Source organism: Fulvia fulva, chromosome 2, assembly GCF_020509005.1.
Source record: "Fulvia fulva chromosome 2, complete sequence".
In the NCBI taxonomy this organism is placed as follows: domain Eukaryota; kingdom Fungi; phylum Ascomycota; class Dothideomycetes; order Mycosphaerellales; family Mycosphaerellaceae; genus Fulvia; species Fulvia fulva.
In genome coordinates, this window is record NC_063013.1 from 2,626,325 (window position 1) to 2,652,767 (window position 26,443).

A 26,443-nucleotide genomic window follows, 5' to 3' on the forward strand; every position below is an offset into this window, starting at 1 on the left:
GAGTACAGTAGGTAGTTGTGGCTACCAAACTGTTGGAGTGCCTTTGGGGTTCCTGGCCTCTGTGGGGTTCTTGTCCATTCAGTCTTCTAGAGGAGTCCTACCATCCTTTCAGCTAGAGACTGTTGCTTCTTCCCTTGACTGGCTGCTGATCCTCTCCCTTGAGCCCTTCTGTCCTGTTCCTGCTGGGCTAGGTGCAGCTGTTCTGTTAGTTCTTTGAACTTCTGCAGGTCCTGCTGCTTCTGTGGGGCTAGATTGGGTCTTGCTTATCTGTGCCTTCTTGTGCACTGGCTCCTGATTTTGTTGACTGCCTTCTGGATTACTAGCTAGGCTAGGTATGCAGACGTCTTTCCTGCATACTGGTATCTCAACCCTTGAAGGTAGAGCTTGGCTGGTGGGGAGCCAGACTCCATTTCGACCACCCTTGTTGGAGTTGACTTGTATGCTCCAAGCACCTTTTTCAGACAGGAGGCTTGGGCTCTGCTGATGGGATCTGCAATTCTCTTTGGGATCTTGTCTTGGGCTGACCAGATCTGGGCTCCATATAGCATGGCTGGCTTCACAATGGCCTTGTACATAACCTTTGCTTTCGTAAATGTGGCTCCCTATGTGGAGGCTGTAAGCCTGTCAATTGATTGCCTGTTGTTGTCTGCTCTTGCCTATGCTCTCTTGACCTGTGGTCCCCAGCTGAGCTTTGGATCCAGCCATATTCCTAGCACCCTTAATTCACTTGAGGGTTCTGTTGTGTGTCCCTGAATGGTGATTAGGGCTTGTATATTGTGTCTGTTTCTGGCTCTACTGAAGTGGATGAGTTGATACTTCTCTGGGGCAAATCTAGCTCCATGTTTCCTAGCCCATTCCTCACATTCCTTGTGTTTCTTCTGCAAGATTCTGCAGTTCTCTTCTGTGCTGTCTGACCAGGCTAGGATGTTTGTGTCATCTACAAACCCTGAGGCTGATGTGTTTCTGGAGTTTAGCTTTGCTGGCAGGTCTGCCATAAAGAGGAGAAACAGGATTAGAGACATTGTTGATCCCTATGGGATTCCTATCTCTATAGGCATGCTGTCAGATTTGTATCTGCCCAGTCTTAGTCTTGTGGTTCTGCCTCTGAGGAAGGACTGGATGAACTGGACTGTCCAGTTAGGGATAGCCTTCTGTTTCAGGATGAGGATCAGCCTCTGGTGTGAGACATTGTCAAAGGCTCCTGATATGTCCAGTAAGAGGAGTGTGGCTGCTTTGTTGTTCCCAAAGTGCCACAGGGTCTTGATCTGCTCTGTGATAAGTTCCACAGCTGTTAGTGTTGATCTTTGTTTCCTGCCTCCCATCTATTCTTCAGGAAGAACTCCATGTTCTTCAGCTAGGTTTGTCAGCTTTTCTGCTATGATCTTTTCCAGGAGTTTGCCTAGTGTGTTGAGCAAGGCAATAGGTCTGTATGCCTTTAGCTTTGTGTAGTCCTCTTTCTGTGGTTTTCTCAAGACTATAGTCAGTGACTCCTTGAAGTGTTTAGGGCAGTGTCCTTGGGCCATGCACTGTGAAAAGATGTTTGACAGTGCCGGGGGAGATCTGGTCCTTACATGTCTTGCAAGGAATACGAAGGTATATAGTAGAACAGTGTTTAGTACTAAAGGTGTCTCTACTATCGGTATAGAGACTAGGTCTCTTATACCTATATAGAGGGATCTTACTCTAGTCCTAGTTCTGTTTTACTACGCCTTATCGGTTTTACCTATATCTTATCCTACGATAACAGTTCCTCCGACAGTCTCGTACTAACTAGCTAAGCGACTTTAGGTCCTCTAAGTCGCTCCTACTATTTGTACGGTGTCTCGGTAGTATTACCGTACTATTATCTCGACTAACTTGGTATATACTAAGTTAGTCTTAGTACCGTACGATATACCTACTAACCTATATTCGTAACATCCTTCTCCTTTATCTATTACTATATTATCGTTATAATTAAACTCGATATCCTTTCTAGTCGTATATTCTTTTACTTCGTCGTCCCGGATATAGTCGGAGAGGTTAATCGTCTTAGGCGGTTCGGTAACTAGTTATATTAGTTACTTAATACGCTACTATATTTACTCGTTAGTTAGCTATTAGGGTTAGGTTTAGTAACCTTAAGTCTAGCTACTATTAAATATAAGCGGTCGACGATAAGAATTACCTATACGTAGTGTCGGCTACGAACCTCTCGTCTTACTACGAGAGAGCTAAGTATTCTTACGCTAGAGTGTCGTAGGCGCGACGGGCGCGTAACGTAGGCGAAGCCGCGGCGAATAGAGGACTACTAGTAAAACGGGTATAAAAACTATCCGACGAGCGTGTACCCGTATCGGGAGCGAGTCCCGCTTCTTTCTACGTATAAGAAGGGCGCGGAACCGTGGCCTATACGCTCGATAGGACACCTCTAGTATAAGTATAGAATTTTTACCTCCGGAGACCGTAAACCGAGCGGGCCGAGCGACGAATATTAGACGAGCGGACTATAGAATAACAACTAAGCGGACTATACGACGGCGTCGAGCGGACTATAAAACAATCTAGTATTTACTAGCGGGCAATACGGTAGCTAGGTAGATACGTAACGAAGCCTATAAGGGCCTATTAAGTACCCGGTATAGAAACGAGGGTTTTACCTAAGGTACTACCTATTCCGCTATATAACATACCTAGTCTAATATAGTAGATTACGACGAGGAAAAGACGATAGCCTAAGTAAGGAAAAGACGGCTATTAGGACGGGGAAAAGACGTATAATACAAGTGGACTAGTTCTATAATCGGGGAGGATCGAGGGTAGGGTAATAAGGAAATTTATATTAGTTAGTAGGTAGAAACGTAAGGAGTACGCTACCTGGCGTAGAGTGTGCCCCGAGCAAACCTACGAGGTATAGACGGCCGCTTTCTAGAGATAGGCTACGGTAACGCGAAGGGCGTCAAAACCTAGGGCGTAGTATATACTAGTAGCGACGGCTAATACTATCTATATAGCCCGAGAGGACGGATACGTATATCGGTTAATAGAGAGTACTAAAGGGCTTAGGCCTATAGAGGTAGATATTAGCTTAAGGAGTAAATAGGGAGGGAGAGCGTAGAGGGAAGCTTTTACTCCGGGCTAACCTCTCGAAACGAGGCTATACGGTAGTACTAGATAAGTAGGAAATCGCGGTTAAGACTTATTACCTTATCTCGTAGCTAGCTTACTAAATACAATTCCTTTATTAGATAGATAGATTTGTCATTCCCCTGTTCTAGGACCCTATCCGGCCTATGCAGGTATATATCTATTGTTATGTACAAAGGGAAACCCGAATAGGTGAAAACCCTTCCCGCCCCCGACTACTCCTTGTCTAGATTAGCTTTCCCTCTGAACGTACGTAGTCCATGTCACTACCCCGTTAGCCCCCGCTCCTAGCCGGTCTCGTCGCGCAGCGTCGTGTCCTCTCTTCCTGCACTGCTCCTACTAGGCGGTACTGTTCTAGCCAGCCCTTCTCTAGTATCCAGTTCGTAATGCGCCGTAGGTCTTCAGCGTTGTTAAGAAGTGCCCCAATCGTCCGGTTCCTCGCCTTTACCATCCACTCCCCCCTTCCTAGCGACCACCTCGGACAGACGAGGAGTGCGTGCCGTACGTTCTGGGAGCGATAGCCGCAGGGGCAGCTAGTATTCGTGTATCCTGGGACCTTCCTCCATGATAGGTACCCCTGGAGGCCGATGTGTTCGCTTCGCAGTTGGGTTGCTATGCTACTCTGTGCCCTCGTAAGGCGGTAGTGGATGAGCTTCGGGGGGTGCTTGACCGCGGATTTTGTAGCTGACCATTCCTTAGGTTGTCCCGCTGGCTGAGGGCGTCCACTATGCCCTACAACCTGGTTGTTCCACCTCTCTTTCCATAGTTGCTCTACAAACGATTTCTCACCTTCCCATTGTGTTGCTAGCTGTTCGTCCCTTGCCCGGTAGTTCGGCTCGTTTCCGGGTCGAATGCCCTTATGCGCTGGTACTGATTCGCGGGCCCTTGCGACTGCACTGGCGATGACCTTCTGTACTGGGTACTGTGCCGACTTGCCTAAGTAGGAGGTCCGTAGTCCCTGGATGTATAGGTCGATCGGCGGTATAGCGGTCTCGTGCTCAAGCATCCTCGTTGGTGTCGACTTATATGCCCCGGTGACCTTCCTTAGGCATTGGTTTTGGATCTTCGCTAGCGGCGCGACGAGTCCCTTCGATGGGCAGGCCCTCTCGCCTAAGGACCACACTTGGCTGCCATAGGTAAGGACTGGCCGTACAATAGCCGTATATAGAAGTCGTGACTGCCGGAAGTCCGCCCCCCATGTGGACGCAGTGAGCCTCTGGCATGATGCCATATTCTGTTCAGCTTTCCGTAATATTGCCTGTACGTGCTTCCTCCACCGTAGCGCCGGGTCCACCCATAGTCCGAGGATCCTGAGCTGATTTGCCGGGTTAGTCGTGTGCCCCTGTATCTGGATAGAAGCTTGCATATTGTGGAACCGTGGCCGGCGCGTAAAGTGTATCAGATTGTACTTTTCTGGGGCAAACCGAGCCCCGTGCCTCCTAGCCCAGTCCTCGCAGATCTTGTGCTTCTCTTCTAGTAGCCTACAGTTCTCCTCAGTCGAGGAAGACCACGCTAGGATGTTTGTGTCGTCTACGAAGCCGCTCGCAGCGGTGTTCTGGGATTCTAGGGCTGGGAGCAGCGTCGCCATAAAGAAGAGGAACAGAATAGGTGCTAGCGTTGAGCCTTGCGGGATTCCAGTGTGGACTGCTTGAAATGGGCTTCTGTACTGGCCGACCAGGATCGACGTACTGCGGTTTTGGAGGTAGGACCGTACGAAGTTGACAAGCCACTCAGGGAGTCCTTTCGACCTTAGGATGTAGAGAAGCCGCGGGTGTGACACGTAGTCGAAGGCTCCCGATATGTCTAGGCTAAGTAAGGAAGCCACCTTGTCCCTATTCTTATACCAGATGGCCTTTACCTGAGAGGTGATAAGTTCCATCGCGGATAGCGTCGATCGCTGTGGGCGCGCACCCATCTGGGTGTCCGGGAGTAGGGAGTGTTCCTCTGCCGCCTCGGAGAGTCTCGTTGCAACCAGCTTCTCAAGCGCCTTCCCAAGAGTGTTAAGGAGCGCAATTGGGCGGTACGACTTCACCTGCGTATAGTCTTCCTTCTGCGGCTTGCGTAGGACCACTGTCGTCGATTGTTTAAAAGCTATCGGGTGGTATCCGGTCTGTAGGCAGGCGTTGAAGATCGCTGCAACTGCTGGGGCTAGTTGATCTCTCCACTTCTTTAGTAGCTCGTTTGGGATCCCATCCGGCCCCGGGGCTTTCTTCGCCGGCAACTTCCTCAGCACAGCGGTAACTTCTCCCTCGGACACCTCCTGTTGGACCGCGATGCTAGGGGCTAGGGGAGTAGAGCTGTTTATGTCGCTTAGATCAGCCTCGACTGGGGGTGGGAAGAACTTGCTAGCCAGTAGACGCGCCTTGGCCTCGGGGTCGCTAACCGGGCCACTAGGCGATTGTAGCGCTGGGATAGAGAAGGAGGGGCCCTGTGTAGGGTCCTGTCGGGCCCATTTCGCTAGCTTCCACATCCTCTCTGGCTTGCCGGCGATTTCTTCCACTGTGGCCCTCCAGCCGACTGCTTTCTCCCTCCGTATTATGGCTTTCTTCTGTTGGCATGCCTCCCTGTATACGTTCCAGGCCTCCTCGCTATGGCTGCTCGTCCACACCCGGCGGGCTCTCCTTGCTTCTCTTACTACCGCAGTGCACTCCGGCGTCCAGTATGGTTTGGACCATGTCGTTGGTTGGGCAAGCGGAACGTGGAGTGAGGTCGCTTTTCTTATTTCGTCTGTCAACCCCTGGACTGCTTCGTCTATCTCGTCTTTACTGTTGTATTGCTGCTGCGCGATCTGGACTAGCCTCTTGGAGTCATCGAGGTACGCCTGGATGTTGGCCCAGTGGGCCTTTCCCCAGTTTGGCTTAGGGGTTCTCGCTGGTGTGCGTTGTATCTGTGTCGCAATAGAGGTCCTGACTGGCATGTGGTCTGACGACGCCTCGAGTTCATGTTCGATCCCACAGTAGGTTACCGTGTGGTAGTGGCTATCTGAGATCCAGGAGAGGTCGATCGTGCCTTGGAGTCCCCCTCTCTTCCAGGTGCCCAGGTCCTTCGGGGTATTGAGGGCAATTGCGTTGCTCGCCATCAAGTCGAGTACTTCGTCGGCTATAGGGTGCGGCTGCATAAGGCTTTCCCAGGAAGGGTGGTGTATGTTGAAGTCTCCTACTACGATGTGGCACCCTTGTCTCTTGAGCGCACTGTCTAGGTGTCTGCAGACCCCTAGGTCGCGGCTAGACCTCGAGGCTGGCGGTTGCATGTATAGGTTGTGTATCCAGGTGCTACCCACGTGGAGGGAGGTAATATCGCCCCCGCCTTCTTCGTCTGCGTAGTACACTACCTCCCAGTCGGATTCTAGTATGTCCTTGCTGACATAGAAGCACGTGCGGGGTCTGCCGTCGCCTCGTAGGCATGTCGTGTAGCCTGGTGACTTGCAGGTCGTTGGTCTCTTATAGTGCGGGTTAATCCATGGCTCCTGGATTGCAAGGACGTGGTGGACGCGCGGGTCCGCCTCGTGTAGGAAATGGTTCTGGACTATATCCTTGCTATGGTTGACGTTATACTGGATGATGCTAAGCGTGTCGAGGCTAGTCATCGGCATCGACAATCATTTCCTCTGTATCGTCCTGTGTCCTACTGCCCTGTGCGTCCTGGTCTACGCCTATCGGCTGTGTACTAAAGGGGAGCCGGGCCTGGTTAGATTCCCTCGCCGCAGCTAGCAGAGCACGTGGCCTCCCGTACGCCCTAGGCTGCGCATCCTTTACATCGTTCTCGGCCCTAGGGCGCTTGTGCCCGACCGCCGCTAGTTGGTTCCGGTGTGGGCTAGCCTCACGGTCGCCGTAGAATCTTGGGGCGACGGTTCTGTTTGTGATTGCCTTGTTTTTCGCTAGTTTCCGCTGTGGGCATTCCGCACTATACGATGGGTGGTGCCCCGGACAGTTCGCGCACCGTCTCGTAGTCGATGTACAGTCCCTAGACATATGGTCTCCTGCACAGTTCGAGCAGGCCTGCTTGTTTGTGCACGTGTAGGTTTGGTGTCCATACTGTTGGCATTTGAAGCATTGGAGGACACGAAAGGATGAGGAGTGCTTTTCTACTGTCTTGAGGCTGTATTGCCAGACCAGGCCTTGTTCTATCGCTAGATCCGCCGCTTTCGCGTCTTGTAGCCATACTATTAGCGCCGAGGCCTTCTTGCCTTCTGGCCATTTCCTATGGAGCCAAGTCGCCTTCTGGATTGGAGAGTTAAGAGTGACCGGGTTGTCCTCTTGGAGAGCGCGTAGGTGACCCTGGTTGGTTGGGTCAAACTCCTTAGGCATGTCGTGGACTAGGATCGTGAATTGTTTCGTTGAGACCTTCGCTGATGCCGCAACCTTAGATGCCCACTGTGGCTGTGCCTCTAGGTGCCTCCTAGCAGTAGCAGAGCTAGTATAGATCTGTAGGGTGCCGTTAGACTGTTGGTTCACTGCGACCACCCCTGGTTGGTTAATTCGTTGGGCGAGCTCCTTGTTCGATAGCTTCGCAACTTCGGCCTGGTCTTCCTTTGCTGCAATGCGGATCGTAACTGCATCGTGCGTTGGGCGGGGGCCTGGTATCGATGCCGCGACCGATGCCCAGCTATGGGGGTGTTGATTCCGGGTGGCCTTGCTAATCGCCTGGGACGTCGTCCTCATTTCTTGTTGCCCTCGGTGATACGACAGTACAAGCGCCGTGCGTAGCTGAGTGATCATTACCTGTAGAGACCGGTAAGGGAGCTGATCGTTAGTTTCCATGCTTTTTGCGTCCTCTATAAGTTGCTGCCAGTTGTCTTGGGGGGGCTTCGCCTGTAGGGCCGTAGGCGCCGTTAGTACCGTAGCCTGGCAAGGAAGGAATCGTATTTAGCAAGCTAGCTACGAGATAAGGTGACAAGTCTTAACCGCGCTTTCCCACTCATCTAGCACCACCGTGTAGCCTCGTTTCGAGAGGTTAGCCCGGAGCAAAAGCTTCCCTCTACGCCCTCCCTCCCTGTTTGCTCCTTAAGCCAATATCCACCTCCATAGGCCTAAGCCCTTTAGTGCTCTCTATTGACCGACATGCGCATCCGTCCTCTCGGGCTGTACAGACAGTGTCAGCCGTCGCTGCCAGTGTACACCACGCCCCAGGTTTTGACGCCCTTCGCGTTACCGCAGCCTATCTCTAGAAAGCGGCCGTCCATGCCTCGCAGGTTTGCTCGGGGCACACACCACGCCGGGCAGCGTACTCCTTGCGTTTCCACCTACTAACCAATATGAAGTTCCTTATCACCCTGCCCTCGATCCTCCCCGATCACAGAACTAATCCACTTGCATTGTACGTCTTTTCCCCGTCCTAACAGCCGTCTTTTCCTTGCTTAGGCTATCGTCTTTTCCTCGTCGCAATCTACCATGTCAGACTAGGTGCGTTGTGTAGCGGGACAGGCAGTGCCTCAGGCAAAACCCTCGTTCCCATACCGGGTGTTCAACAGGCCCTTACAGGCTTCGTCGCGTGTCCACCTACCCACCGCATTGCCCGCTGGCAAACACCAGATTGTTTCGTAGTCCGCTCGACGCCGTTGCATAGTCCGCTCAGTTGTTGTTCTGTAGTCCGCTCGTCCAATGTTCGTCGCTTAGCCCGCTCGGTTTGCGGTCTCCGGAGGTGAAAATTCTGCACTCATACCAGAGGTGTCCTGTCGAGCGTATAGGCCACGGTTCCGCGCCCTTCTTACACGTAGAAAGAAGAGGGACTCGCTCCCGACACGAGTACACGCTCGTCGGATGGTTTTCATACCCGTTTTGCTGGTAGTCCTCTGTTCGCCGCGGCTTCGCCTACGCTACGCGCCCGTCGCGCCCACGACGCTCCAGCGTGAGAATACTTGGCTCTCTCGTAGCTAGACGAGAGGTTCGTAGCCGACACCACGTACAGGTGATTCTCGTCGTCGACCCAATTCCTTTATTACTATAGACGTAGTAAGACTTCGGCGGTACCGACGACTACGTATATAGGTAGACCGTAGCCTATAGCGACCCCGAGTATAGGAGGAATAGTAATAGGGGTACTAATAGAGTATAGGAGCCCGGAAGGGTCGACTCGTCGTCTACTCGACGGCTAGCTCGTTCTCCGCTCGACGGTCGACCTATCTCCTACTCGATAGGTAACCCGCCTCTACTAATAGTCGACCTGTCGTCTACTCGATAGTCGGCTAGCTACTAATACTCGTTCCTAGGTACCGGGCAGATTAGTACTCCGGGGCGGCTAACTACCTAGTACTTACCGCTTCTAGTATAATAGATTGACCGATAAGTAATAGAGAGAACTTACTAATACCTAAAGAGGGTTTTTCCCCGTACGACGGTTTTCCCCTCTCTCTTCCTTAATAGCCCCCGGCCTCGTAGACCTTTTAGGAGCTAGATAGGTATTATAAATATATATTTATTTATTTATTATATATAAGCGACTCGCGGCGAATCTTAGGGCGACTAGTAAGTAGGAAGTGCCTACCGCCTATACTCTTAGCTAGTATCTTATTAATAAAGGTACGATTGTTCTTATTGACTTAGACCTGTCGCGTTTGTCGCGCGATTAGTATAGAAAACTCGCGATAGGCGTAGTTTCTATATCTTTAATATATTACTTTATAGGTCCTTCGTAGTACGTATTCTACGGTTAGTAAAGGCGGTCTATTAAAGTATAAGGGAGCCGTTCTTAAGGTAGGGCAAATAACGAAGTTGTTAGACAGGCTATCTAAGAGGAGCACGAGGTGCGGAAAGTTAATATACAAGCCGAGGCATGCGGGCCGGCCCGTGCCGAGTCACGTGACCGACTGCCATTCACTGGACGTCCGCCTGGGCCCGTGACAATTAGGCGCTCCGCTAGAGCCCACGCTTGCCTACACTATACCTAATATAGCAAGTGGGTAGGGTGTTACGTCAGACACACACACACGAGGCAAGAATCAAGCTGGACATAAAAGGAGCGCCTGAGAAAGGAGGTAGGAGCCGACGGTGTTTCGAAAGGTCATGATCTAGAACCACACCTCGACATCGACCTGCCATCGCTGGAACGTCGTTATTTATCTGTTGAGCCGTTGTCATGTACAATCAAAATCATACGCCGTGCCCTGATGGATTACAGGGCATACGCATCGTCCCCCAGACCTAGCCTCAAACACATCGAATCTCAAACCGACGGAGTCCACAGCACGACCATCTGCAAGACTCGTACCAGCATGATAAAGAGAGTCGAAATGCCAAAGAGACGCAGAAACATCGAGGAGTAACGTACCGATGGTGGTGACCTGGGACGATGAGGACATGCGTACTCTTCTAAAGCATGTCTGCATTTCCTCCTTCGATCATCGCCAGATGCCTTCCCATACTCATTATTGGGGCTGTATCAAGGTACTCCAAGCTATCCTCAGTCGATCTCGCTCATTCTGTCAGCTTTGATACTGCCACCCCCCGCCACCACGCTCTCAACGCATCATCCAACGAAATTACCGCCATCTTGTTGCAGCTCTACTGCAGCGGCTCAACCCTTTTTCTTGGTGAGCGTGCCGATGACATGCGGTACGCAATCGTACGGACCCTCCCCAGCACCTGGCTTCAGCTTGACCTCCTCCCACTCACCAGCTCGCAGCAGCCACTCATCGGTAGGTCTTGTGATATCACAGCCATTGAAAAAGTGCGGCCAGATGATGTTGATCATCTCTGTACGACAAAGTCAGCAAGACGCTCAACGACTCCGAACACCGCTGTCAGCTTACTCTGCCAATACGCCACGAAGTCTCCCGTATACTTCGTCTTCACATGCTCGTAGACCAACCACTTCCCACCCGGCTTCAACAGCGGATACAATTCGCGAATGATCAGCTCCGGCGTTGGTATACTGCAAAGACACTGCACTGTGACGATCGTATCAACACTCCCAGGATCAATCCCACCCTTGGTCCCCAACTCCTCCGCTCCACACCCAATCACCTCATACACATCTCCCAGTCCCGCCTTCACGGCATTCGCCCATAAAGACTTGTGCATAGCATGATTCGGCTCCACTCCGTAGATCTTCGTGATGCTAGGATTTTCAGCGCGGGCAAAGAGGTAGAGCCATTGACCTGTTCCTGGGCCGATGTCCAGGCATACACCAGAGGCACTGTTTTGCAGAAGTGGCATTACTGCTGGTGCTGCATACTCGCGGGAGGCAGGACCGAACCATATCCAGAAGCGGCCGAACCATTCATCTTTGAAGGCGTCTAGGCTGAAGAAGGGCTTGAGGTTAAGTTCTCGGATGAGCGAGATGATAGTGGGGACGATGTAGTAGGCTGAGTAAGAGAGCAAGAGGAATGGGCGGAGGAGGTTTAGAGGGCCGGATGGTTGGTCGACTGTTTTGGGTGGCATTGTGGTCGTCGGATTGAGAGATTGCTGATAGTGGTGAGGATGTAGAGGTGACGACGCGGCCACGAAAGGACCATATATATAAGGCGCGACGTGTTACAGTCAGCACAATGGTGTATTTACAGGCATTGGTTCGCTCATGTGAATTAGGTAGGGTGAGAGGCCCTTCTGCAGATGTGGTCCACTGCACCGACCCCGCTATCATACCAGCGAGCCGAAGTCGCCTCCGAGTCGAGGCACACATCGCAACTTCTCTGGATCACACGACTGCGCCGACAGAAGGTTGTGAAGTATCGTAGTGTTTGAACAACATAGGTGCTGGGTCGTAATGCATTCGTTCCACGGTCGATAGAGGGTATTTCAGATCATTACCGACGCCTCGACATGCCAACCGAAGCAGATCCGGCTATGTAAACCTGCTGTTTGACCATGTCTTTCGACTGGTCTCTAGCTTCAACGGACGAGGACGATGTTATGGTGGCATAGAGACATTGTGGACGGAAGGTATTGACTGGATAGCCTTGATGAGCGAGGCGATTAGCTCGGGGGTGTCATCGGCTGTGAAAAACTCGCTTGTGGCTTCCTCATGACAATGGCAATGCGGGCGGCATCATCAGTCCTGAGCGAGGTGAGGAGTATGTCCGTGTAGCGTCGTGCAACATGGCCGAGAGTCTCGACACGACAGGAAGGTCGAATATTTTGGAATCGCGGAGGTTGTCTCATTCGTTAGGTTTCATCAGAAACGAAGCTGTATTCAGAAAGTCCAACCCAATGCGCCGAAGCATGCATGCTGTCTTTCGCTTGCTGCTACTCTCAGTCGGTACATGCAAAGCAGTTGTAAGCCTCTTCCACCCACAGCAACCGCAACTCCGACATTGCATTCCCAGGCGTAACATCTACTTCAACTTCTTCTTTGGGCGGAGCTGGTTGGTGTGACCGCACTTCTTCTTGCGGCAGTTGGTGGCACGAGGAGGCAGGCGGGCCTGAATTGTGTTAGTGATTGACGAGGTCGATGTCGGCAGGTCTTCCATACGTAGCACTTTCGGCAAATCATCTTGTCGCAGTTGTACTTGGAGGCAAGGGCCTTGAGCGATGGCTCAATGATACCACCACGGAGACGGAGGACCAAGTGGAGAGTGGACTCCTGCAGTGTATATTAGTCCTCGTTCCCCATGTCACTCCTGCTCTCGTTCCCAACATATGCGCACCTTCTGGATGTTGTAGTCGGACAGGGTGCGGCCATCTTCAAGCTGCTTTCCAGCAAAGATCAAACGCTGCTGGTCCGGGGGAATTCCCTCCTTGTCCTGGATCTTGCTCTTGACATTGTCGATGGTGTCGCTCGACTCGACCTCGAGCGTGATGGTCTTGCCGGTGAGTGTCTTTACGAAGCTGCGCGATATCCGTTAGTTTTCGAGATTTCGAGATGGGCATTCTCGGTGGCGCTCGCGCTCGGTGTGGGACCTACATCTGCACTGTCAAGACTGTTAGCAGGCGTCTCTCGGCATCCTCATATTCGCATATACGTACTCTTGCCGGTCTCTTCTTACTCTGACGTCGCTGTCCTCGGTGGATAAAGGAGGGTGTGGTGTGGGAAATGTAACGTGCTGTGCCAAGCGGCAAGATGTGCGCTAGTCCTGTTTGGACAGCCTCTCCACTTCGCCGCTGACTGAGCGTCGGGCGGAGAGAGGCTTTGTGCGGGAGTGAGGTAACGGTACATGTACAGCCTGCAGGTACATGCACACGCGCCCTTGTCTGTCACTGCTCGGTAATTTCTGTCTAAGAAAGGATTACTGTGCTTCTGCTTATCCGTTGGTCTTGTCCCCCTTCTCTTGTCCAGCATGTTCCTGCTTCCCTGCAGATAACCGTCCCTGCCTCAATGGCCTCACAATCTGCATCACGAGCGCTACCGAGAGCGCTGCGAAGGAGTCGATGGCCGCAACAACAGCTCTCGAGGAGGCGCATTGCCACTGCTGCCGCCGTGGAGCAACAACGGCCTGAACCGTTCCTCCCAGAGCATATACCGTCCATCACGCCGCGCGGCGACCGCAAGCAGAACGTCCGCGATGCCAAACCCTTCTCCGACTTCTTAACCGACAACTTCAGTCGACAGCACGACTACCTACGCATATCGCTGACGGAACGATGCAACCTCCGATGTCTATACTGTATGCCGGAAGAGGGCATCCAGCTGTCGCCGAATCGAGACATACTCACGACCGCCGAGATTTACTATCTGAGCGCCCTCTTCGTCAACCAAGGCGTGAACAAGATCAGGCTGACTGGAGGTGAGCCTACTGTGAGGAAGGATATCGTCCCGTTGATGCAGCAGCTCGGCACACTGAGACGCAATGGCTTGAAAGAGATTGCCCTTACCACGAATGCCATATCGCTGCACCGGAAACTGGACGACATGGTGGAGGCAGGCTTGACTGGCGTCAACATCAGCTTGGATACTCTCGATCCGCACCAATTTGTACTGTTGACTCGGAGGCAAGGCTTCGAGGCCGTCATGAAGAGCATCAACAAGGTCCTGGAAATGAACAAACTGGGTGCTGGCATTCAACTGAAGATCAATTGCGTTGCGATGCGTGGCCTGAACGACCACCAAATCTTGCCCTTTGTGGACATGACCCGCGACGAAGATATCGAAGTTCGCTTTATCGAATACATGCCATTTGGTGGCAACAAGTGGTCCGAGAAGAAGATGCTGCCTTATGCCGAGATGCTTGACCTCATTGGCACGAAATATCCTAGCATCGAACGCTTGCAAGGCGCAAAGAACGACACATCGAAAACATGGCAGGTCCCAGGTTTCAAAGGCCGTGTTGGTTTCATCACGAGCATGACACACAACTTTTGTGGTACATGCAACAGGTTACGAATCACTTCCGATGGCAACCTCAAGGTGTGTTTGCACGGAGAAACGGAAGTTAGCCTTCGTGACCTACTACGGAAGGACAACAATGCAGATCCTATGGATGAGGCGGCTTTTGAAGCAATCCGACAAATCGAACTTGACCGCCGGAAACAGGACAGCTATCGCTCTGATGGCGGAGAGGGCTGGATAAGCAAAGAGCGAGAACTTCTGAATGTGATTGGTGCTGCAGTGAAGCGCAAAAAGGCGAAGCATGCCGGAACTGGTGAGTTGGAGAAAATGAAGAACCGCCCGATGATCTTGATTGGTGGGTAGGTTTTGTTCTTTCTCTCTGGCGTGTGCTGTGAAAACTTGCATTTGATGGCGCGATCTAAAAGACGATACCAAATGATGAGACGAAGTTATGACAAAGGCGCCATTTCTTCTGTCTCTTTGCACCACTATCACACACTCCCTGATTGTGCAAACGATGTATCTGACCATTCGTAGGTGATGAAAGCCGAACCCGAGCTCTTCCAATACATTCCTCACGACTTTCAAGCGTTGGACTCGCCGCGCAAAGTGTGCCATGGTTACATGTTCCGACCCACTTGCTGCATTTGTCGAGCAGTATTGCTGCTCAAAGTCGCCTGTACTCGACAAATCGCAACACCGACGATCAACCCTCTACCAACGGCGAGCCTCAGCATGAGACCGATTCAGCATCTTCCAGATTGGCATCGACATTTGGATTCCAGAGCTTATCGGGGCTTTTTCAAGAACCATCAAGAGGCAGATATAGTCGCCCACGAAGGCCTGAAATGGCAGAAACTTCGCCTGGACAGCAACCGGATGCTCCAGTGACGGAGAAACGCTCTGATCACTTGAACGCTGGCACGGGATTCTTTACGACAGGAGGCTCAGCCCTAGGGAACCGATCGGTGCCTGATCGCGATGAATCAACGGACACGCTACCAAGTATACGTCGAATAGTATCACGCGAAGGCTACATAACGGAGCATGTTTCCAGCGACCAGGCGACCTCACTGCCGCGCTTGAATAGGATAGAAGTCAGAGGCAGGGCAACGGCGGGTCAGCAAGCTCGTCGTCTGCCAGGTCGCTCTCGGCCCATTCACTGGACGGACAAATCGCCTGCAACGGGCGTTGGTCAAACATCATCCGGCGCGGACAGGACAAGTCGCGGCAGCATTCGAAAGACTACAGCTGGTACGCGACCCAACCCTTTCGCCATGAAATCACCTACTATCTCTGCAAGCCAAAATCCATCCAGCCCGGACACCACTTCAGTAAGCACAAAGCCTGCTTGGGGCCTTGTTCGGGATGATCACGGAAGTGCAGACTCGATCTCCGAGCTATGCACATATACAACAGAACCTCTACCCGAAGATGAGGCCACTTCACGAGCTGGTGATAAACTCCCTACAGTGCCGCCTGCATCGACGAAGAAGGTGACACCCAGATCTGCACCTTACCATCCCGATACGGGGCCATCTTCAGAGCCTGTACCAAAATTGCTTACCCATGTGAAGGCATCTGGCGAGGCACACATGGTTGACGTTGGCGCGAAAGAAGATACGAAGAGGGTCGCTGTGGCCGTGTCATCAGTTCATTTCAGTAATGACGATCCATTTCGCCTCATCTCCGAGAACAGCAACAAGAAAGGCGATGTTCTCGGCGTAGCCAGGATCGCGGGCATTATGGGTGCTAAACGTACTTCAGATATTGTCCCGCTATGTCATCCAATATCAATCAGCAAAGTAGAAGCTGATGTCGAGCTGCTCCCGCCTGGACACTGCGATCACTGTCAACGCAAGACACAGAATGGCGGTGTAAGCATATTAGCGCAAGTGGAATGCTGCGGTCCAACTGGAGTAGAGATGGAAGCCCTGACTGCTGCCCTCACCGCGGCTTTAACGGTAGTTGACATGTGCAAGGCGGTCGATCGTCAGATCAGGATCACAAATACGGAGGTGGTGTACAAAAGCGGCGGCAGGAGTGGCTTGTATTGTTACGGTCCCTGGGCACGCAACGTAGGGCGAGGATTCCTCGAAGAACGAGGACTGGAGGTGCCTGTCACGAGGAAACCTTGGGAGGAGAAACCAGGAGATGCACTACAGGTGCAACGAGCACGGAGGTAAGCTGTGTAGACTATAGGGAACACTATACGTGTATCTGCGGCTTGTCAGATCAGCGCGCAGTTGTGATCACACTGCATGAGCCTCAGATCTGCTTGTACATAATATCACCAACACTTATGCGCCGGCAATCTTTAAAATCAAAGGGCCTTCAAACAACAATACCACGCCATGGTTGCCGCACACCATGCACCAATGTCACAGCCATCGAAATGGACCACTTCACGCTGCGGCCATCCTGGCTAATGAGCGGCATCGAAGCACACCGAGTCGTAAGCGCATTGTCGTTGACCTGAGCCGAGAAAGTGAGGACAAGAATCTCCCGAGGACCGCCATCACAGGTCTTTAAATCGTGTTGCATCCACGGGTGAAGCAGATGGGCACAGCCCCTGGTTAATTGTGCGAAGCTTTCAGCGCTAGATAGCCACTGCTACGATTGTCTGTCACAGTGCATTCTCATGTTCAACCTCCATCCGGAGATACCTATACCCTTTTTCTATGAGACAGTGGAACGAAATATTGCGAAGCTTTTGGTGGTAGATGTCCTTATTCACGCTTTCTACATCGACCATTCTCATCTAGCAAATACAAGCCCAGTCGTTCCGCGCCTTCTTCTTTGCTAAGCTCTTCCGTCCACCAGTTGAAATGGGCAGCAATCCTATCCCTTCTCGACTCTCTCAGATTCGCCAGATTCTCCATGTACACTACGTTGCGGTTCATGAGCAAATGTCCATTCACCACCTGCGTCTGATCCAGCAATTGAACTTTCACACCCAGCTCAGATTTGGCATTAGGACTTGTCGGCACAATGCTGCTGTCGACTCCATCAGGATAGGGTGGCACGACTTGTCCCCTGCCATCGTTCAGCAAGACATCCATCCCGCGCTGATCATCGCGAAACCCCTTCGGCCGCCAGAGCCAAGATCGGTCAAAGATCTGAAGCATTTCAGTCCAAAGCGCGATCGTTCTGACAGAGCTCCTCATCCAGAAGATTCCATTGCAGATAGGCGGCACGTATGGTCCTCTCCGTCGTGCATCCTGAAAAGCATTATGATCCTGATAGAACTCCCTCGAATCTGTACTGTACACAACATCGACACTCTCGCTCACGTCCGGAAGGATTGAAAGTGGCGACTGCCAGTATATCGTGTCTGCGTCCAGCATCAGAATGTTGAACCCAGCCGACAAGACGTCAATGTAAAACTTCGGCCTCTCAAGCATCATGCGCTTATACGCAGCAGTATCACCATGTCGGTTCTCATTCGCGCTCGTCGCAAAGAACGCCGGGTTGTGATATGCCGTACGGTTCCTGTCTGTCATGTATACTTTCGTATTCTCGTCCAAAGCCCAGAACACAATCATGCTCGCATCGAAGTCGGTAGGTTCCAACGAGCAAAGGAGATTCTCGACCCAGTGCAGCATTCCATGATTTGAAGGGATGATGACTAGAGTGTTGTTGATGGCGTTTCGGGAGAACATACGGATGTCATCTTCGGTCAGGCCAGGATGACGCTCCACGTGAACGTAGAGGGCGGCCCATGGGTAGTCCAGGAAAAGGTATAGGAGTGCTATGCAAAGTGCGCTGAGGAGTACGGAGGTGGTGAATTTCTTTTTCAGGATTCGGGTGTCCATGTTCGACGTGACACTGCGCCTCGTGCAAGCTCCTGTCGGTGATGTTGTGGAACGAGGTACAGCATTAACGCCATGATCCAAAGTACGTCTTCTTGATTGTGTTCATTTGTGCTTAAGTTTCAGATGCAATGTGCTATGAACGCCGAACTCAAACAACGAGTTAGGCAGCAAAATACTCACGTGCGGAGTTGCGCTCTCGAAGTAGTCATTAGTCAGGATCAACAGGCGCGTTCAGAGGCGGCTCACGAAACCAACACGCTGTCACGAGTCGTTCTGTTTGAAAGTCGTATCCTTCGTTTCTACAGTACCTAGATGTGGCCGATGCTGCAGTCGCTCGCGTATGGCAGAGGTGACCGCATAGTTCGTCTAGGGCTAGTCGTCGACTGAATCCAGCAGTGAAGTGCACCTTATGTCCGTGGTCCTGATCCACTACTCGTCAGGAGTATGAGTGGTTTCTGTTGCGAGTGCTGACATGCCGGAGCACGTGCTGTTCGGCATGGCTATTCTCATGCGGTCCCGTCGTTGTCATAACGTTAAGATTCAGGCGCATCGAATATGGGAAGAAGCTCGGGTCGAGGCTCGCATAGCTCATGGCCCGTTTTGATAATCATTCGTCCGCCACACGGGCAGCTTTCGGCTGCATATATCCCTACCGATTTGCGCCGTTCGCATGCCATCTCCTTGTGATCAGATTTACTCATGTGCCACTGCGAGAAAAGTCTCTACGTCTGCTTCATCCAAGCTCATGACGCCGATGACAGTGCCTGCGGACTCGTAGCGCTAGCGGGAGTGGTCGGACTCGTGGCAGGTCTGCTCTTCCTACGATCCTTCTTGCTGGACTTGCTACCCTTCCTCTCTCCATTCGCTTTCTCTGCCTTGAGAACCTTTTCTTGGGTGAAGACAGCGGGTGGTGATGGAGCTTTGGGCGCATCATCGGCAGTCGACACTGCTGCTGGAGCATTCGCCGTCATGGTCTGCTCAAGATGAGCCTTCAACCCAGCTGCTTCCTTCTCCCTGCGCTTCCTGACTTCGGTGTTGGATGATTGAAAGTAAAATGTGCCTGGTGCTCCAAGGAGAGGGTTCTCGTCGGTGTACTCATCGCCATACCGGATGGAGTCTTCGAGAGACTTGGCCAGAAGGTTGGTCTCTTGCTGAGTCACTGCAGCTGCCGTCGTTCCAGCCTGCGCATCTGGTTGTACAGAGCCCAATCTTAGCGATTGCGAGTCGGTCGCTGGAGCCAGGCTGCCTTCTCGTGATCTGGCTGGGGTTCCCGGGACAGACGTTGTTGCGGCGGCCGGCTTCGAGCTGCGTGGGAGATAATGGTAGCCTATCGCCGGAGTATATCTTGGCAGACAGTCGGCTGTTTCGTAGAACTTCTTCAGGCTACTCGCAGCAGCTAATAATCGGTTTCCGACGATATCAAACACGCTTGGCGCTTGATAGACTGCCTCGCCCAGCAGAAAGTAAGTGCCCAGGATCGTGAGTCCCCAGAGACCTTTGCCGTCGGAGTCCTTCTCTGTCAGCACGTGAGGTGGCCGCACATACACGTCTCCTGACGCTCGTTGTCTGTCTTGTTTCCTGATAGTGTACACGCCGGTAGTGAGCCCCTGAGCTGCTAAAGCAGGATCGGGATGTGGCTGAGGCTGTCCTACAATCATGTACTCGGTCCCAGCCCGCTTTCGAAGGTTGTCCTCGAGTGCTTGGCGATTCCATGAGAGATTGTAAGCGTGCATGTCATTTTCCGCCTGCAGCAAGATGAGACCATTCTTCGTGGTAGAGTCGAAGAACGGGGAGCCGGCAAAGTAGCGATGGATCATGTTCTCGTCCATAGGCTTACCAAACCCCGAGTTCACCCACCACTCGATCATCGGCGGGAATTGATACTGGATCTCGTCCACTGGATCCTGCATTGCGGCCATCTTTACTTATCCCCTCGGGTTTGTATACTGCTGTTTGCAGGAAGTCGCGTGGCTCTGTGTGGACTGCCCTAAAATCCACCAGTAGTCTGACTGAGAGGCGGACAGCGCGATGACAAGATAAGTCGATCCAACGCGACTCGGCTCTTCACGTCACCATCTGCGTTGTGTGTTATTGGCAGAAGAAGTGATGGTGGTGAACAACAATGAAGCAACGCATGCTAGACTAGTGGCGGAGAATCCCGCCGCGGCATGATTGTCGGATGCAGATACATTTTGTCAGACACAACAGGACAGCGATAACGCAGTGCGCGCAGGACAGCTTGCTCCCGAGCAATAGCCCGAGGTATCTGCTGACGTCCTACAAATAACTGCGCTCGACCATGCTGCCATGTCTACTGCAGACTCGAAAGTCAAAGGGCCCAAATGGCCTACCCACAACGCACCACGCGTTTGGTTCCTGACTTGCGCCAATAGTCCACTCGGCGTATCGCTGTGTAGACATCTGCTACAGCACGGCGACTATGTGACGGCAGGCGTGCAGCCGGTGGAGTTTGAGCGGCAGGCGGAGCGGAGTAGAGACTTCAAGGATTTCTTGGGAGAGCTGGCTTCGGTCGGCCAGGCAAAGGAGGGCGCTGATGAAGATGCTGGCGAAGAAGTATCAACCGACAAGCGCAAGGAGCGACTGGATAAGGAAGAAAAGGAGAAGGAGCTATGGCGCAGCCGGCTGAGAGTGGTCGCTCTGGATGTACGGATCATGGGACAGTGTCAATCGGCTGTCGCGGAGGCAGTGCGCTGCTTTGGGCGTGTGGACATTCTGTTCTGCTGCCAATCCGAAGTCGTCGTTGGGACGTTGGAAGAGTTGTCTCAGAGTCCACGTACTCTTAGTCTGGTAAAGGACCAATTCGAGACCAACTTCTTCGGCCCCGTCAACATCATCAAGGCCACCCTCCCTGCCTTTCGATCGAAGAAGAATGGGCACATAGTACTGCTGACTGCTATCACGGGACATCTAGGGACACCCGGACTGAGCATGTATTGTGCCTCGCAATGGGCGATCGAAGGCTACTGCGACAGTCTCGCGTACGAGATCGCGCCGTTCAACATCAAGATGACGATTGTGCAGCCGAATATGGAGGTCAATGTCCTGACGCATCGCATCACGTCTGCGCCACCAATGGCCTGCTATACAGAAGAGAACAACCCAGCTCCGCTGTCGAGAAACATACTCTCCTCGCTCCTAGACCGCATAGACGGTGCTGCTGAGCCAGTCACTGGAGACCAGCTACACTCAAGCGAAGTACAGAGTCTATACCCTCCGCTCAGCAAGGGCATGAAGGAGCGACTTGTAGCAGAGACAGTACATGCTGTGGCTGCAATCGGTGGTCACGATAACCCACCAGCGCGACACATTGTTGGGATGGAAGGCGTGCTGGCAGTGAAGGAGAAGCTGAAGACCGTGAGCGAGGAGCTGGAAGACTTCGTCGAATGCAGCAGCGCGGCCGATATTGAGAAGCACGAGGACATGCAAACGCCATTGCAGCACAGCACATTTCCTGGGACCTGACTGTCTAGTTCGCTAGATGGCCAATGATTCAAGCCCTCCACCTGAATCGACAATCTGTCTCCATGCCGAAGTCAGACCACATAGGATCGCGCACTGTTTCAAGCCCAGGCTCCGACTTCGGAAACGAGAATTGCCGACTCATCTAGCAACTCCAGATGACTTTTGGACAGGACAACTTCAGTACTTCAATGGTCCCCGGATACACCGGACAGGGCAAGCACACGACATATATGATATTGCCTTCAGATGCCGGATCGGCGAACTCTATCTTGAAAGCCAAGCAAGAAGCGTCTGCGATGGCGTAAGGAAAGCGGGGCTGCGGCTGCACGATTCTCTGTGCTTTCTGGGACTGGACCACCTTGGATCTCTCCCCAATCGCCTCGAGTCTATTGCACAGAGCCACGTTGTCGATTTACCCTGTTTGTTACCGCCAGACTGGTCCACTACTGTCCCTCCATCGATGCGCTGCAACAACGAGTGCCCGCGACACCGAGTACGGCATATGATGAAATGCGCCAGCACATAGCGTTTCAAGAGAAGGGCCGAATACAATTGCACAGCAGCTGAGACTGTACGTTGCGAGTGAATATGGCAGTCGAATCGCAGCCAGGGCAGCCAGTACCGCCAACATCGGACCCAGCCAGCAACGACGGTAGCGGTGCCTCGAAGCAGCTGAGGCGAGCATGCGACTGCTGCCGTAAGAGGTAAGGACTGAGCGGTAGAAGGTACTGTCCGTAAAAGACATACCTGCGCCTCACTCACGGTTCGCCAACAGCCTGCTCCGACATGCCACGCGGTTTTCGAGTGTAGCTAATCCTCTTCTGTACGACAGAAAGGTGAAGTGCGATGGGGAAGAGCCTTGCAATCCGTGCAAGAAAGCGTCAATCAGATGCGCGTACTTGCAACCGCCCAAGAAGAAAGGACCAAAGGGCTTGCGCAGTGCTCGAGTATTGCACGCGCTTCGGAGGATCGACGACGATGCGGCGTTACAGAGTCCTACTAGCCCTACGAGTCCGAACGGACATGGTCCATTTGGAAACTGGCAATGGAGCGCTGGATCCCCAACTTCGCAATACCAAAGTCATCATCAGCATACGAGATTGCCGGACGCAGCGTACGGAGTACACCCAAGCGTTGCGCCTGATCAGCATCCTTACTGCCAGCATGTACCGACAGCCATGCCACAGCAACAGCCTCTTCCTCAAGCATTACCTACGTTCAAGAGAGAGCCCACCCAGCAGTCGAGCTGGACATCCTATCCCGCACAGTCTGTGGCTAGCAATAGTCCCACGGGCAATGGGAGCATACCGCAGATGCTATCACCCACTACATCAGAGGTCTACCATGGCCGCGCACTGTCAGGCGAGACATTGCTCCCTTACGTCGACCTGTTCTTCAAACACATGTATATCATCATGCCTGTCATTGACAGGACTGTCTACCTGGATCCCGCGTTCTACACCAACACCAGCTGTCTGAGTCGTGACGTTTACTGCTTTTTATGCTCGCTCTGCGCTGCTACCATCGTTCAGCTTGATGATTCCATTCCACAGCCCCCATCGCCTCATCCAACGAAGAAGGCAGATCACCTTTTTGCTGAAGAATGTTTACGAGAGCGGAGGACATTTGATTATGTGGAGAGCATGTCTACTCTGAGCATCATGACTTCTTTCTTCCTATTTGCATACTATGGCAACCACGAGAAGCACTTGCAGGCTTGGCACTATCTACAGGAGAGCATCACCTTCTCGGAAAACTTGAATATGGACGACGAGCTGTCCTATGAGAAGCTGAACCCGGTCGAAGGGCAATGGCGACGACGCTTGTATTGGCTACTGTTCATCACTGAGCGGGCGTATGCCGTACAAAGGAGAAAGCACACCAGGTTACATGCCTCGGTGACATTGCCAGCAGTGTTCGAAAGCGAAGATCCTCAACTACTCAATGGCTTTGTCAATCTAGCAAACCTCTTCAGCGCAGTCGACGACTCTTTTGTCAGCGCTTGGCGGGGATCCAGAAGAGCTAGTCTAAATGATGAAGCCTGGCTTGCACGGACACAAAAGCAGCTGGACGCAACTGCGGACTCAATTGGAACGGCTGAGCTGACGGAGACTCAGCACCTTGACATCAGCATAACTCGAGAATGGCTCCATGTTCTTGCTTGGCAAATGGGGGTCTCCAATGGCCTGATATGGGGTCAAGGTGAAGGCGGCATGAGGTTGGACTACCCGGTCGAGTTAGCCAGAAAGGTCGTAGAGATCACATCAAAGGCCAGCGCGATGGCTCTGGATAGCCATGGGATTGGCATGGTAAGTTGTCACGCCGTCTAGTTCTATGACCCACTTTGCTGATGTAATACACAGGAGCAGAAACTCTCCGACATTGCTGGCTGCCTTGCGGATGTGCTCAAATGTACAGCTGGTGATAGTTCGGCAACGTTCTTGGAGGGCAAACAATACCTCAACATACTGCTTAACAAATTGTCCAGTATGCGCGGCAAGGAATCACGATACCTCAAACCACTTATGGCGAAGATGGAAGGCCTCATCGATTACGAAGTGAACAACGTCACCCTGCCTCTGCCCAACCAGCCAGCACCGCTCTTCTCCGAAGCGAACACGCAGCAAATTCCTACGATCTTTGCGCCGAGCAGTCCACGGTGGAGCATGACAGACTCGGTCTCTATGCTCAGGACGCTGTCTATGTGCGGAACATTAGGTATACCAGGCATCGCGGTGCCAGAAGAGTGGGATCAGCGCCGGCCGAGTGGCCGCATGCTGGAGAATAGTGAGCTTGAAGTTTTGCAGCCATGGTTGGCACAAGGCACGGCGTGAAGACTTTGCCGGCTCACAAGTTGCTGAAAACAGGCTTCACTTCCGTGCCGCATCCGAGGGGCACTTTCAAAACAGCCATCCGGACATCATTTGACACAAAACCACTAACTTCCACTTTGACTCCTCATTTCCACTTCTGCCGCGGTGTCACCGCAACCATGAAGCACAATGGGCTTGGAGTTCGATTACGGCCATGCGTGGAGAACAACACATTCATGGCGGAATTCGGCCCCGGTCCTGAGCTCGAGGGCGGCCCACACCACACTCCAAATGCTAGTACTTTCGTAGTAGCATCGTCACGGCAGGCTTTCGAGGTCTTTGTCCGACTTGAGACGTCGTTTATGCCACACAGCGCCCAGGTCCTCACCATCGAGATCGAAGCTAAGTCGGCTCTGAAGCGAGACTCAAAAGAGAACGAGACACAAACCTGGTCAATACCCCTGTGTAGGAGGCGTACAGGATTGAAACACAATCGGGATATCGATGCTGAGTCCGCTAAAGAATACTGCTTCTCGACATATGTATTCTGGACCAGGGACAAATCGCCTTGCAAGTTCAGCTCCGCCTCTCATCCTTTCTTGGTACCTGAGGTTGGCGAATGCATCACTGTCCGCTTCAGAAGGGGCAAGTTGCTGGACATTGAGCCACGCTTACCCATGAAGGAGAATGATACCAACCCGCCAAGATCTCCGACCGAGACAGAACTCGCAGGTCCGACAATCATCGATGAACGGTGGTTCAAGAAGCTCGGAGGCAGGAATGGAAAGCCGATTGAATTCGAATTCGAGATCTGTGCTGAAGACTTTTCTTCGCCGACACTGCAAAGCAAGGTCATGGAGGCGCGATGTGGACGCTCCGCACTCGAAGCTGACGATTGCGACGACGACGAAGGCCATGTCGCCATCAAACCTGAAGAGCAGCCAGACCTGCTTGAGGGGCTCATGAGGGGGCGCAATGAGACAAGGACTGATCAAGTTCAGCCTGCATCGACGGATTGTTCACTCAAAGAGACGGATCAAGACATCAGAGCCAAGTATGGACCACCGCCCACCACAGATGCTGGTCACTGTACGTTGCGCCCGTCAAACGGTAGAATAGTCAGCGCAAAGTACGACACCACGTACCACATTCTCGATGATTATATCGGCCCGGCTCCTGAGACATCAACCACAGAAGTTCAAGCTGAGATGCCCATGGCGATGAAGAAGGTGGGCTATTCGCAATTTTATCCGCTTGACAATAATGGACAACCAATCAAGTCAAGAGGTCGTCCCGTTGGCTGGCGAAAAGCCTATCATTCTCGTGAAGCACACGGGCTGGAGCCTTATACAAACAGCTCGACGCCCAAGGGGGACGCTTCGCGTGGCCACGAATCGCCCGCAAACGTGAATCGCCCATTACAAGGTCAACTGAAGGACACCGATGCTCCTGTGGGAGCAGATCCAACGGCCTCTATACGACACGCCGTGGCCAACCGAAAAGTTCTTGACCAAGACCACAGGTCTGTGCTGGTCAGAAAGGCCTCAGATCGTAATGAGGATACCGAGCTGTCCCAAGAACCTTCATCTGACAGGACCGACTCGAGGGCCATGAAGAAGGCTAAGCTGATGCTGGAGTTGGAGTGGGACGAAGTGAAGGTCAAGCAGAGGGAAATCAGCATCAGGAAGAAGTTACTGGATCTTGAAGAACGGTATTAGGAAGGACACACCTACGACAAAGTAATGTAAGTCAGCATGGTCCATTTGCCTAAGTCAGCGGTAGCACACATGACTCCATGGTCGAAAAATCATAACCCTTGCTGGCCATGCGCGATGTCCTTTCGCCCGAAAGCTAGATTCGATTCAACAATCTTGGTGCATTGCCTACATTTGATCACATGCAAGGGTGCGTTCGTCAGACGTACATGGTTCCTGGATCGGCGGATGCATGTCGTCGCTATACCTGCATACAGCGCCAACCTTTCAGCTTCAAGCAAAGCTTCCT

General features: G+C 52.5%; 8 protein-coding genes across 8 annotated transcripts; 4 read left to right on the forward strand and 4 right to left on the reverse strand.

The window, feature by feature from the left end:
- Positions 1-10,638: 10,638 nt before the first annotated feature.
- CLAFUR5_02961 (Methyltransferase-like protein 7A) lies at positions 10,639-11,504 on the reverse strand (the record flags this gene model as incomplete). The annotated part of the gene is made up of 2 exons (XM_047902109.1): positions 10,639-10,817; positions 10,874-11,504. The coding sequence occupies 2 exons, from the start codon at positions 11,502-11,504 to the stop codon at positions 10,639-10,641; spliced, it is 810 nt and encodes a 269-aa protein (XP_047758191.1).
- An 893-nt stretch (positions 11,505-12,397) lies between these two features.
- CLAFUR5_02962 (Ubiquitin-60S ribosomal protein L40) lies at positions 12,398-13,341 on the reverse strand (the record flags this gene model as incomplete). Its single annotated transcript, XM_047902110.1, has 5 exons — positions 12,398-12,484; positions 12,535-12,645; positions 12,710-12,890; positions 12,967-12,973; positions 13,293-13,341. 5 exons carry the CDS (start codon positions 13,339-13,341, stop codon positions 12,398-12,400), a joined length of 435 nt encoding a protein of 144 aa, XP_047758190.1.
- A 36-nt stretch (positions 13,342-13,377) lies between these two features.
- CLAFUR5_02963 (Molybdenum cofactor biosynthesis protein 1) lies at positions 13,378-16,514 on the forward strand (the record flags this gene model as incomplete). Its single annotated transcript, XM_047902111.1, has 2 exons — positions 13,378-14,683; positions 14,866-16,514. 2 exons carry the CDS (start codon positions 13,378-13,380, stop codon positions 16,512-16,514), a joined length of 2,955 nt encoding a protein of 984 aa, XP_047758189.1.
- Positions 16,515-17,057: 543 nt separating this feature from the next.
- On the reverse strand, positions 17,058-18,143 carry CLAFUR5_02964 (uncharacterized protein; the record flags this gene model as incomplete). Its single annotated transcript, XM_047902112.1, has 1 exon — positions 17,058-18,143. One exon carries the CDS (start codon positions 18,141-18,143, stop codon positions 17,058-17,060), a length of 1,086 nt encoding a protein of 361 aa, XP_047758196.1.
- Positions 18,144-18,886: 743 nt separating this feature from the next.
- Positions 18,887-20,062, reverse strand: CLAFUR5_02965 (Mediator of RNA polymerase II transcription subunit 6; the record flags this gene model as incomplete). Its single annotated transcript, XM_047902113.1, has 1 exon — positions 18,887-20,062. The coding sequence occupies one exon, from the start codon at positions 20,060-20,062 to the stop codon at positions 18,887-18,889; it is 1,176 nt and encodes a 391-aa protein (XP_047758195.1).
- Positions 20,063-20,450: 388 nt separating this feature from the next.
- On the forward strand, positions 20,451-21,626 carry CLAFUR5_02966 (Oxidoreductase BOA17; the record flags this gene model as incomplete). The annotated part of the gene is made up of 1 exon (XM_047902114.1): positions 20,451-21,626. One exon carries the CDS (start codon positions 20,451-20,453, stop codon positions 21,624-21,626), a length of 1,176 nt encoding a protein of 391 aa, XP_047758194.1.
- Positions 21,627-22,214: 588 nt separating this feature from the next.
- CLAFUR5_02967 (putative sucrose utilization protein SUC1) lies at positions 22,215-24,460 on the forward strand (the record flags this gene model as incomplete). Its single annotated transcript, XM_047902115.1, has 3 exons — positions 22,215-22,330; positions 22,459-23,935; positions 23,990-24,460. The coding sequence occupies 3 exons, from the start codon at positions 22,215-22,217 to the stop codon at positions 24,458-24,460; spliced, it is 2,064 nt and encodes a 687-aa protein (XP_047758193.1).
- Positions 24,461-24,618: 158 nt separating this feature from the next.
- On the forward strand, positions 24,619-26,157 carry CLAFUR5_02968 (uncharacterized protein; the record flags this gene model as incomplete). The annotated part of the gene is made up of 1 exon (XM_047902116.1): positions 24,619-26,157. The coding sequence occupies one exon, from the start codon at positions 24,619-24,621 to the stop codon at positions 26,155-26,157; it is 1,539 nt and encodes a 512-aa protein (XP_047758188.1).
- Positions 26,158-26,443: the final 286 nt, after the last annotated feature.